This window comes from Eleutherodactylus coqui, chromosome 12, assembly GCF_035609145.1.
Source record: "Eleutherodactylus coqui strain aEleCoq1 chromosome 12, aEleCoq1.hap1, whole genome shotgun sequence".
In the NCBI taxonomy this organism is placed as follows: Eukaryota; Metazoa; Chordata; class Amphibia; order Anura; family Eleutherodactylidae; genus Eleutherodactylus; species Eleutherodactylus coqui.
Window position 1 is genome coordinate 129,513,331 of NC_089848.1, and position 12,805 is coordinate 129,526,135.

The window sequence follows — 12,805 nt, forward strand, 5'->3', positions numbered from 1 at the left end:
AGCCTGCTGCCCCCTCCTTGCTGGCAGGGTCTCTTCAATGCCCGTTAGTACAGCCTGCTGCCCTATCCTTGCTGGCAGGTCCCTTTAATGCCCGTTAGTATAGCCAGCTGCCCCCTCCTTGCTGGCAGGGTCCCTTTAATACCCATTAATACAGCCAGCTGCCCCCTCCTTGCTGGGAGGGTCCCTTTAATGCCTGTTAGTACAGCCTGCTGCCCCCTCCTTGCTGGCAGGTCCCTTTAATGCCCGTTAGTACAGCCTTCTGCCCCCTCCTTGCTGGCAGGTCCCTTTAATGCCCAATACTACAGCCTGCTGCCCCCTCCTTGCTGGCAGGTCCCTTTAACGCCCGTTAGTACAGCCTTCTGCCCCCTCCTTGCTGGCAGGGTCCCTTTAATGCCAGTTAGCACAGCCTGCTGCCCCCTCCTTGCTGGCAGGGTCCCTTTAATGCCCGTTAGTACAGCCTGCTGTCCCCTCCTTGCTGGCAGGTCCCTTTAATGCCCAATACTACAGCCTGCTGCCCCCTCCTTGCTGGCAGGGTCCCTTTAATGCCCGTTAGTACAACCTGCTGCCCCCTCCTTGCTGGCAGGTCCCTTTAATGCCCAATACTACAGCCTGCTGCCCCCTCCTTGCTGGCAGGTCCCTTTATTGCCCAATACTACAGCCTGCTGCCCCCTCCTTGCTGGCAGGGTCCCTTTAATGCCCATTAGTACAGCCTGTTGCTCCCTCCTTGCTGGCAGGGTCTCTTTAATGCCCGTTAGTACGGCTTGCTGCCCCCTCCTTGCTGGCAGGGTCCCTTTAATGCCCGTTAGTACAGCCTGCTGGCAGGGTCCCTTTAATGCCTGTTAGTACAGCCTGCTGCCCCCTCCTTTCTGGCAGGGTCCCTTTAATGCCTGTTAGTACAGACTGCTGCTCCCTCCTTGCTGGCAGGTCTCTTTAATGCCCCTTAGTACAGCCTGCTGCCCCCTCCTTGCTGGCAGGGTCCCTTTAATGCCTGTTAGTACAGCCTTCTGCCCCCTCCTTGCTGGCAGGGTCCCTTTTATGCCCATTAGTACAGACTGCTGCTCCCTCCTTGCTGGCAGGTCCCTTTAATGCCCGTTAGTACAGCCTGCTGCCCCCTCCTTGCTGGCAGGTCCCTTTAATGCCCGTTAGTACAGCCTGCTGCCCCCTCCTTGCTGGCAGGTTCCTTTATTGCCCGTTAGTACAGCCTGCTGCCCCCTCCTTGCTGGCAGGTTCCTTTAATGCCCGTTAGTACAGCCTGCTGCCCCATCCTTGCTGGCAGGTCCCTTTTATGCCCGTTAGTACAGCCTGCTGCCCCCTCCTTGCTGGCAGGTCCCTTTAATGCCCGTTAGTACAGCCTGCTGGCAGGGTCCCTTTAATGCCTGTTAGTACAGACTGCTGCCCCTTCCTTGCTGGCAGGGTCTTTTAATGCCTGTTAGTACAGCCTGCTGCCCCCTCCTTGCTGGCAGGTTCCTTTAATGCCCGTTAGTACAGCCTGCTGCCCCCTCCTTGCTGGCAGGTCCCTTTAATGCCCGTTAGTACAGCCTGCTGCTCCCTCCTTGCTGGCAGGTCCCTTTAATGCCCGTTAGTACAGCTAGCTGCCCCCTCCTTGCTGGCAGGTCCCTTTAATGCCCAATACTACAGCCTGCTGCCCCCTCCTTGCTGGCAGGGTCCCTTTAATGCCCATTAGTACAGCCTGTTGCTCCCTCCTTGCTGGCAGGGTCTCTTTAATGCCCGTTAGTACGGCTTGCTGCCCCCTCCTTGCTGGCAGGGTCCCTTTAATGCCCGTTAGTACAGCCTGCTGGCAGGGTCCCTTTAATGCCTGTTAGTACAGCCTGCTGCCCCCTCCTTTCTGGCAGGGTCCCTTTAATGCCTGTTAGTACAGACTGCTGCTCCCTCCTTGCTGGCAGGTCTCTTTAATGCCCCTTAGTACAGCCTGCTGCCCCCTCCTTGCTGGCAGGGTCCCTTTAATGCCTGTTAGTACAGCCTTCTGCCCCCTCCTTGCTGGCAGGGTCCCTTTAATGCCCGTTAGTACAGCCTGCTGCTCCCTCCTTGCTGGCAGGTCCCTTTAATGCCCGTTAGTACAGCTAGCTGCCCCCTCCTTGCTGGCAGGTCCCTTTAATGCCCAATACTACAGCCTGCTGCCCCCTCCTTGCTGGCAGGTCCCTTTAATGCCCGTTAGTACAGCCTGCTGCCCCCTCCTTGCTGGCAGGTCCCTTTAATGCCCGTTAGTACAGCCTGCTGCCCCCTCCTTGCTGGCAGGTCCCTTTTATGCCCGTTAGTACAGCCTGCTGCCCCCTCCTTGCTGGCAGGTCCCTTTAATGCCCGTTAGTACAGCTAGCTGCCCCCTCCTTGCTGGCAGGTCCCTTTAATGCCCAATACTACAGCCTGCTGCCCCCTCCTTGCTGGCAGGTCCCTTTAATGCCCGTTAGTACAGCCTGCTGCCCCCTCCTTGCTGGCAGGTCCCTTTAATGCCCAATACTACAGCCTGCTGCCCCCTCCTTGCTGGCAGGGTCCCTTTCATGCCCGTTAGCACAGCCTGCTGGCAGCGTCCCTCCGGTGATGCAGCGCTATTTGCGCCCGGTGATAGCACGCTCTATATTTAGCCCGTGCGTGGAGTGGGATGTGTATAAATAGGGCCGCATGGAGCAGCAGGACACTCGGCTCCTCCCGCAGCATGCCCGCCTTCTCCTACCTCCCCCCGGCGCAGGGCAGCGCTCACACCCACTCCAGCCCCATGTGCAGCCCGGAGAGGATCGTGCCCATCCGCCTCCTCCAGCCGAGCTTCGGGGGGCCGGGGTACAGCAGCATGCAGCTCTCTGCCCCCCAACTGCAGGAGCCGCAGCCGACCTCCTCCCCGCCGGACCTGCATACATGGCTGAGCGACATGGTGCAGCAGGAGAGCATCAGGCCGCAGGAGTACTGGCGCCCCAGCACCTCCTCCCCCTCCCTGCAGCCGCCGGAGACCCCCCAGGAGCGGCTGGCGCTGCATCTGGCCGAGCTGGAGAAGCAGGACAAGTATCTGCGGGACAAGGACCGCTACCGCTTCCACATCATCCCCGACGGCAACTGCCTGTACCGGGCGATCAGCAAGGCCGTGTACGGCGAGCAGAGCCTGCACTCCGAGCTGCGGGAGCGCACCGTGCACCATGTGGCAGACCACCTCGACACCTTCAACCTCATCATCGAGGGCGACATCGGCGAGTTCCTCATCAACGCCGCCCAGGATGGATCGTGGGCCGGATACCCCGAGCTGCTCTCCATGAGCCAGATGCTCAATGTCAACATCCACCTGACCACAGGCGGCCGCCCGGAGTGCCCCACCGTCTCCACTATGGTGCACCACCTGGGAGCAGAAGACCCCTCCAGGCCCAGCATCTGGCTCAGCTGGCTCAGTAATGGCCACTACGACGCCGTGTTCGAAGAACCGCTGCCCAATCCGGAGTACGAGAGCTGGAGCAAGCAGAACCAGGCCCAGAGACAGCGGGACCAGGAGCTGGCCAAGTCCATGGCGCTGTCCCTCTCCAAAATGTACATTGAGCAGAACTCCTGAGATGGACCCCAGGGCTGCGTTCACACCGGCGCCATATTTCTGAAAGACGCAGCTTAAAGGGAACCCGTCATCAGTATTGTTTTCCAGGTGAATTGTAAGTATGAAGCGTCCCTCTTACCGGCACTGTAAGGGTGAGGACCGAGGCCAAAGTTTGGGGACTTTAAAAGTCACTCCCGCGGCATGTAAATGATGCATGGCGGGCCGCACCGTGTCCGCTAGCTTCGGATATCCCACCCTGCAATCCTCAGACGTCGAATACGTCATCCACGCATCTCGCACGTGTGGATAAACCCGCAGAGGTCATCTGCGCAGACACTGGTGTCCGAGATTAGGGTGCGGGATTTGGGATAGATGCGTGACTTTACGTGGAGCTCGCAGACACGGTCCGGCCCGCCCACTGGACTCCTCTGCATCATTTACACGCCGCGCCGGAGGTTTTCAGACTATGCTTCTGGCCGCGGTCATAACACGTACAGGGTTGGTAAGAGGGACGCTGCGAGTTAGGACATGCTGCAACATTTCTGTTTTTCTGTAATTCCGCAGAAAACACGGCCATTATCATCTTTTGGCGCGTTTAAAAAATCGCATTACGCGCCAATGTTCATGCACGCGCAATGTGGTTTGTAGATTCTCCTGTTGAAACAATGCAATGTGTTTTTCTTGCAAACCGCATCCCACGCGCATAGAAGATTTACAAGTGCGCTATCGGTCCGAGTGTCTTGGGCCTAAATGCACGCGCTTGTGTAAACGCAACCTAACTCGCTTGCAGAACCATCTGCGTCTTTAGTTGCGTCTTGCAGAAATATTCCACACGCTTGAACAGCCCCTAAAACCTCCAGAAGGAATCTTAGGAGACGGACCTTTTCTACCCCCCCTCCACCCCATCCTGGAGATGGTCCCTCATCCACGACCACACAAGGGGCTGAGACCCCTCCAGCACTTTAAACCCTTCACCCCGCGGACTTGAGGCCTTACGGTTTGTTTTTCTGTGTAGACCCCCTCTATCTCCGGATTATGAACTGCTCCATGTGCTGTTTCTACTGTGTCGCCTCCAACACAGATGTTTCTGGTACAGGAAGTCTATTTTGCTACATTGTGTTTACTACGTCGCCTTGTTGTGGAGAACTGGATACTTTGTATCAGCCTGGGCGGAGGGGGTGGGGCAGCAGCATGGCGATGGCTCCTTTCTTCTGTGTTGCAGCTCAGTATTTATTAATAACAATTCCTATTTTTCAAGTTTTTGTAATATTTTTGGGGATTTCTATGTACATTTTTGTGACATTCCCATTTAGTTTGGAATGAATAAATTTTCTTAACTTTTTCAACGGGTGGTAATGATGTGTGTTCTTTGTCTTGTAGCAGAGCCCCCTGCCATGGTGGTGGAGTGCTGCCTGATGGCCATGCTTTATGTATGTAGATGACTTGCGTGTCGCCTTCACTACTTCAGATTTTGGGCAGCATGTGGCCCTCCAGATGCGGGGGAACTAGAAGAGCTTATTTACACGGAGTTCTTGTGCGACTTTTGAGCGTTGCGAGATGCACAAAACTCGCACAAAAATGGAACCCGCACCTTTAAATAGGTCTGTTTACATGTTTGTTTGGTTGTTTTCTGCATGTGCTATTTTTCTGTGATCTGGCAGAAAACTTGCCTGTTATTTTCTATGAGTGAGTTACAAATTGCGCTCGTATGTCCACAAGTTTCATGCAAGTGCATTTTTAAAAAATGTTTCCTATTGAAACGCACGATTTTTCACGCACGTGCCGCAATACGACTTTCCTCGTAAAATGCATCTCACTCATGAAAATCGTGGGTTTTAGGAGTACAATATCCGTCAGCGTTGCTCAGATCAATATTGCGCTCACCCGTGTAAATGCGGATATCTGACCTATTGTGATACGGTCAGGCGCTACACGTGAAAATAATACATTCTTCAATGTCTTTATTTACATGAGGGTTTTTCCATGGGACCGCTGGCCTATAATTGAAGAATCGCTGCATACCCCATTTCTGTTTCAGAATCGCACATTGTTTCCTGTGGCAGCAAAAAAAATGTTGCATCGTCCTCGCATGTAGATGCGATTTTCATGTGAGTGCGATACAGTTTTTTCCTCTTGACACACCATGTGACTTTCATCCTTGTGTTTTCCTTGCACACCGCATCGCACGCGCAGCAGAAGTTGCAGGTCTAAGAGCGCAGTATGGGTCCTTGTGTGCGCCCTAATACACAGCCAGCTAAAATATGAACTCCGTAAAGCTGCTTAAGGTTTTATGTTCTCCTGCAGTGAATGGCGTATTGTGTACAAACAGAAGGTTTAGGATTTGCTTCGGCGCAGGCTGCTAATGTCCCACATACGGGAAGGTGTCGGCCCAAGTCGTCTCCTCTGTATTTGGGCTCAAAATGAAGAAAATACTTGTACAATCTGTACAATACACCTCGCTTACCTCCTCCGGTCCCGTCTGCAGGTCTTGTTCCCCCTATTGTTTTTGTAGTTGTCCAATGGCATCAGTGACCGTTCATCCATAGTGATGTCACCGCTGCGGCCGGTGTCCATCATGGTGGTATAACGTGGTAATTTCGCAGGGTTCGGTCTTTTTGCCATATTGAGTCTAAATGTAGATGAACAATTCCTGAAAACCCTTTAGGCCGCTTTTACACGGCCGTAAAAATCGCGCAAGATTTGCACTTTGTGAGACGCAGACATCTCACACGAATATGAACCCATTGTTTTGAATAGGGTCATAGACATGAGCAATTCGTATGTTATTTTTGTTCCAGCATTGCTGTGCGGGAAAAGAATTGCGTGTCCGATCTGTGGGCGTTCCCTCGGATCCCCTCACACATAGCTTTCAATGGGGCTGATATACACGATGCACAGCGGGCAATGTGAGTGTGATATGAGGTTCCCCATTGAAAATAATGGGATACACTTGCTGATCTCATGGGGTGGCTGGACGATCGCTGCTTCCCCGAAGTGATGGGAGGCGGTTTTGACACCCAACCGCCTCGCATTCACGGGGACATTGCACGAGAGCGATAGCAGGGAGAGTCTCACGGCCCGATATCGTGCTCAGCCGCGTGCAGGCGGCCTTAGGGTGTGTTTACCTGGGCCAGAATTAGCAACCAAATCCACAGCAGAGGATCGCGGAGTGTCTCCCATCACACTCGCATGCACCGAGCACATGATGCGAGGCCCAGAGATAGGAAGTGCCGCAATGTGGGGAAAATGAAGCAAAAATAAAAGCTGCTCGTGGGTGTGAATGGGGTCCATATTTGCATGAGATTTGTGTCTCGCACCACACAATACTAATGTGAAAGCGACCTCAAGCCGAATTTACATGTGTGAGCGCGATATCGGTCTGAGAAGCTTGGACAAACTCGCACACGTGTCAGAATATTATGTATGAAAAATATAAACCTAGCATCGCACTTCCATGAAACGTCCATCTGTCAGTGCGAAGCGAGTAGAGATGAGCCAGCATAATGACAAATACTCGAGTGAGTATCGTCCTTTTCGAGTATCTGCCTGCTCGTCCACAAAGATTCGGGTGCCGAGCAGGGGGGGGGGGGACTCTCTCTCTCTCTCCCTGCTCCCCCTTGCTCACTCCGGCAACCCACCGCTCACCCCCACCGGCATCTTTGCGGACGAGCAGGCAGATACTCGAAAAGGACGATACTCGCTCAAGTATGTTCGCTCATCTCTAGACGCGAGTTATGTTTTTTGCTCCCATAGAAAATAATGGGCAATATCGCCCAAAAAGTCGGACTTGCCCGAGTTCTCCATCTCGCAGCCGCTGTGTAAAATTGCTTATGTAAATACAACCATTGCAATAAACGGGTTATTACAGCATCTCGCAATCACACAGGACTTGCACATTTTCTCACTCTTGTAAATGGGGTTTAAAGGGTTATCTCAGGAGTAAATCCAGGCAGCTGAGTTTAAAGTACGATGCCCATATGAAAGCTCTGCTGATGATGCTTCTGTTCCTACTTCGCCTCTTTCGCCTGGGGCGGCCATGTCTGGCGACAGTCATTGGTGGAGCTTCCGGTCCATCTCTTCTGGGTTGGATGCTGATTAGATGGGCAGGCGGACCGGAGGCATCGGCCAGGCAAGAGCATGCAGAGTAACATTAACCGGGACTATCACTGTAGGGGCTCATTCACACAAATGTATTTGAACTGCATATTACACTTATGTAATACGCGGTACATCGCAGCAATTCAAATACATTCATTTTCGCATGTCCCACGCACACTAGCATTTGTTCATTGCATATAATGCATGGATATAAAAGGACTAAGCATGCTCTATTTTATCATGTATAACGCGTGTTCAGCCCTATTGTTCTCTATGAATGCGTATAAAATGTTGCACATACACAATATATAAGTATGTGCTGCGTTTAGGGCCTCATGTCCACAGCCGTAAAACACAGAGACCAGGTATGGCTGTGAGTGTACTGCGCATGCCCGTGGATCACACACACGTATGAATTGCGTATGGACAGCATATCATACACAGCCCATACAAGTGCATAGGGCTCATGCTGCGAGCACACAGCGATCTATTTTCCATGCATATCAACACATGCTGGTGTGAATGGATCAATAATAGTCCACACGTGTTATATGCAGTGTAAAAACGCCTGTGGCGGAGGATCGCCATGGAATATGGTCACTTTTGCCACTAAGAAATTTGTGAACCCTTTTTAGCACATTATTTGGTATATTATATGGCACCATTGAACAATACAACTTGTCCCGCAATAAACAGCCAGCAGACAGCGGCAGATAAGTAAAAGAGTTAGGATTTATTATAAGTGAGGAAAAAATGAAAAAAAAAAAACAGCGTCCTTAAAGGGATCTGTCAGCTGGAACGTGCCGTATAACTGGAGACATCATGTTATGGAGCCGGAGGAGCTGAGATATAGCTGAACAGTCCAGTGGGCGGAGCTATCAGTCATTGGTAGCTTTCCCTCTATGTATAGTCCTACAGAGCTGTCAATCACTGATGGCTCCGCCCATTGGACTGTTCAGCTCACAATCTACAGAGGCTTAACCCTTTCCAATCCAATTTGTATCCTGGTTTTCCTAGGGGGCTTACTCTTTTTCTGCCGTTATACAACGGTGCTATCTGCTGGCTAAAGCCAGTACTGCATGAGGTGACATGTTGGATAGGCTCCAACAGCAGAGAGGCTGGCAATATACAGTAAGAGAACCCCGACGGACGTCTTCCAACATCGGAGCTGTACTGCCTTAAATCATTATGTCTTCAGATGTCAGACAGTGGATTGGAAAGGGTTAAAAGGAATAAAACACAAGTTCTACTGACTCTTTCCCCATAAAGTATATATCCGTCCACTCGGCTCCTCCGGCTCTACAACATGATGCCTGCGTTCTGGACTGCGTGTTCCAGCTGACAGACTCCCTTTAAGGGGTTAAACAAGGGCTGCAGCTATACAGACCTTTATATGTACTGCAGCAGATATAAAGAAGCACAGACCCCCCTCCATCACATGCAATGCTGCGCTCCGACAAAGCATGTGATTGGACGCTCCGCTGAGGTATGTACCAAGTGTTATTTACTGTATGTAAAATTGTACAATCGGGTCCGTAACGTTTGAGGAGGCACCCCCGGGGAACCCCCGCACCTCCCCCGGGGACGCCCCGCACCTCCCGCACAATAAAATAACCAGGCATTCACATTGCTTTGTCCAAACATTTTGCACACACCACCTTAATTCAGACCCTTTCACACCTCAATCCGCCGCTGCAGATTCTGAAGTTTGGCGCAGTGTCATCGGTCGCGGTCCTCACTAGATGTCTGAGCGTCAGCGCTGCTTTTTCGTGCCATCACATTGCTGCTGCTTGCGATTTTCTCACGATAGACAATAGAAGTCTCTAATGTTAAAAACACATCACACAAAAATCGTAAGTTCATGCGTTGCGCTGCGATAGAGGCGGCTCCATAGAGAAAAATGAGCGCTTAGAAAAAAACAAAACGCAGAAAGCCCGAGCGTGCTGCGATTTATTGTCACTGTGAAAACAGCGCAAATGTGAAGGAAGTCGTTGGTTTCATAATTCTGCATTTTCAGTCACTCTCACATCGCTCATAAATCGAGCGATTTTCTCGCAAGTGTGAAGGCCCCGCCCCCTTAGGTTGTATTTACATGGCCGATGAGTAAAGGTCCAGGATAGAAGAGTTACACGATATCCTGTTTTGGGGCCATTCTTTCCTTTGGGTGCGTGAAAAAACCTCATTGCACTCGCCCGTGTAAATACAACCTCAAGCATGTAGTTATACCCATCCTCTGGGTAGTGCCCGTGCCTGCCAACCGTCTCAAATTCTGCAGGATTTGAGACGCTGTCTTTCAGTCCCGGGCAGCAGGAGGCACGCTCACGTCCCAGGTCCGACATGTCGAAAAAACATTATACTCCTCTTTTCCACTGCTCCTCCACTCCACTCATCGGCCCTTACAATCCCACTGATCTCCCTGCAGCCGGTTATGTGCTGCTGCAATCCCTGTCCTCGCTGTTAGTCAGACTGAGCCCAGCATGTGACCTGCTGTCGGGACCAAGGCCAGGGAAGATCAGCAGGATCCGGAGGGACAACCAGCGGAGCGGAGAGGCAGCGAAGGAGGTGAGGTGACTGGGGTCGCTAATGGAGGGCACTACTACAGGAATAGGGTGCTATTACTACTGTAGCCGCTAATGGGGTCACTATTACTACTGTAGCCACTAATGGGGTCACTATTACTGCTGGGGCCGCAAACAGGGGTCACTATTACTACTGGGGCCGCAAACAAGGGTCACTATTACTGCTGGGGCCGCAAACAGGGGTCACTATTACTACTGGGGCCGCAAACAGGGGTCACTATTACTACTGGGGCCGCAAACAAGGGTCACTATTACTACTGGGGCCGCAAACAGGGGTCACTATTACTACTGGGGCCGCAAACAGGGGTCACTATTACTACTGTGAACACAAACAAGGGTCACTATTACTACTGTGACCACAAACAGGGGTCACTATTACTACTGGGGCCGCAAACAGGGGTCACTATTACTACTGGGGCCGCAAACAGGGGTCACTATTACTACTGGGGCCGCAAACAGGGGTCACTGTTAATACTGGGGCCGCAAACAAGGGTCACTATTACTACTGGGGCCACAAACGGGTCACTATTACTACTGGGGCCGCAAACAGGGGTCACTATTACTACTGTGACCACAAACAAGGGTCACTATTACTACTGTGACCACAAACAGGGGTCACTATTACTACTGGGGCCGCAAACAGGGGTCACTATTACTACTGGGGCCGCAAACAGGGGTCACTATTACTACTGGGGCCGCAAACAGGGGTCACTATTACTACTGTGACCACAAACAGGGGTCACTATTACTACTGGGGCCGCAAACAGGGGTCACTATTACTACTGGGGCCACAAACGGGTTACTATTACTACTGGGGCCGCAAACGGGTTACTATTACTACTGGGGCCGCAAACAGGGGTCACTATTACTACTGGGGCCGCAAACAGGGGTCACTATTACTACTGGGGCCGCAAACAGGGGTCACTATTACTACTGGGGCCGCAAACGGGTTACTATTACTACTGGGGCCGCAAACGGGTTACTATTACTACTGGGGCCGCAAACAGGGGTCACTATTACTACTGGGGCCGCAAACAGGGGTCACTATTACTACTGTGACCACAAACAGGGGTCACTATTACTACTGGGGCCGCAAACAGGGGTCACTGTTAATACTGGGGCCGCAAACAAGGGTCACTATTACTACTGGGGCCACAAACGGGTCACTATTACTACTGGGGCCGCAAACAGGGGTCACTATTACTACTGTGATCACAAACAAGGGTCACTATTACTACTGTGACCACAAACAGGGGTCACTATTACTACTGGGGCCGCAAACAGGGGTCACTATTACTACTAGGGCCGCAAACAGGGGTCACTATTACTACTGGGGCCGCAAACAGGGGTCACTATTACTACTGTGACCACAAACAGGGGTCACTATTACTACTGGGGCCACAAACGGGTTACTATTACTACTGGGGCCGCAAACGGGTTACTATTACTACTGGGGCCGCAAACAGGTCACTATTACTACTGGGGCCGCACACAGGGGTCACTATTACTACTGGGGCCGCACACAGGGGTCACTATTACTACTGGGGCCGCAAACAGGGGTCACTATTACTACTGGGGCCGCAAACAGGTCACTATTACTACTGGGGCCGCACACAGGGGTCACTATTACTACTGGGGCCGCAAACAGGGGTCACTATTACTACTGGGGCCTCAAACAGGTCACTATTACTACTGGGGCCGCAAACAGGGGTCACTATTACTACTGGGGCAGCAAACAGGGGTCACTATTACTACTGGGGCCGCAAACGGGTCACTATTACTACTGGGGCTGCAAACGGGTCACTATTACTACTGGGGCCGCAAACGGGTCGCTATTACTACTGGGGCCACAAACAGGAGTCGCTATCACTACTGGGGCCGCAAACAGGGGTCACTATTACTACTGGGGCCGCAAACGGGGGTCACTATTACTACTGGGGCCGCAAACGGGGGTCACTATTACTACTGGGGCCGCAAACAGGGGTCACTATTACTACTGGGGCTGCAAATAGGGGTCACTATTACTACTGGGGCTGCAAATAGGGGTCACTATTACTACTGGGGCCGCAAACAGGGGTTGCTATTACTACTGGGGCCACAAACAGGAGTCGCTATCACTACTGGGGCCGCAAACAGGGATCACTATTACTACTGGGGCCGCAAACAGGGGTCACTATTACTACTGGGGCCACAAACAGGGGTCACTATTACTACTGGGGCCGCAAACAGGGGTCACTATTACTACTGGGGCTGCAAACGGGTCACTATTACTACTGGGGCCACAAACGGGTCACTATTACTACTGGGGCCGCAAACAGGGGTCACTATTACTACTGGGGCTGCAAACAGGAGTCGCTATCACTACTGGGGCCGCAAACAGGAGTCACTATTACTACTGGGGCCGCAAACAGGGGCCACTATTACTACTGGGGCCGCAAACAGGAGTCACTATTACTACTGGGGCCGCAAACAGGAATCACTATTACTACTGGGGCCACAAACAGGGGTCACTATTACTACTGGGGCCGCAAACAGGGGCCACTATTACTACTGGGGCCGCAAACAGGAGTCACTATTACTACTGGGGCCGCAAACAAGGGTC

At 52.2% G+C, this 12,805-nt stretch overlaps 1 protein-coding gene across 1 annotated transcript; it reads left to right on the forward strand.

The window, feature by feature from the left end:
- Positions 1 to 2,669: 2,669 nt before the first annotated feature.
- OTUD1 (OTU deubiquitinase 1) lies at positions 2,670 to 4,872 on the forward strand. Its single transcript, XM_066584852.1, has one exon. The coding sequence runs from the start codon at positions 2,672 to 2,674 to the stop codon at positions 3,545 to 3,547; it is 876 nt and encodes a 291-aa protein (XP_066440949.1). The 5' UTR covers positions 2,670 to 2,671; the 3' UTR covers positions 3,548 to 4,872.
- The last annotated feature ends 7,933 nt before the right edge of the window (positions 4,873 to 12,805 follow it).

Excerpts from the sequence above, each read along its gene's own strand:
- OTUD1 (XM_066584852.1), top strand. The coding sequence starts at position 2,672 with ATGCCCGCCTTCTCCTACCTCCCCCCGGCGCAGGGCAGCGCTCACACC.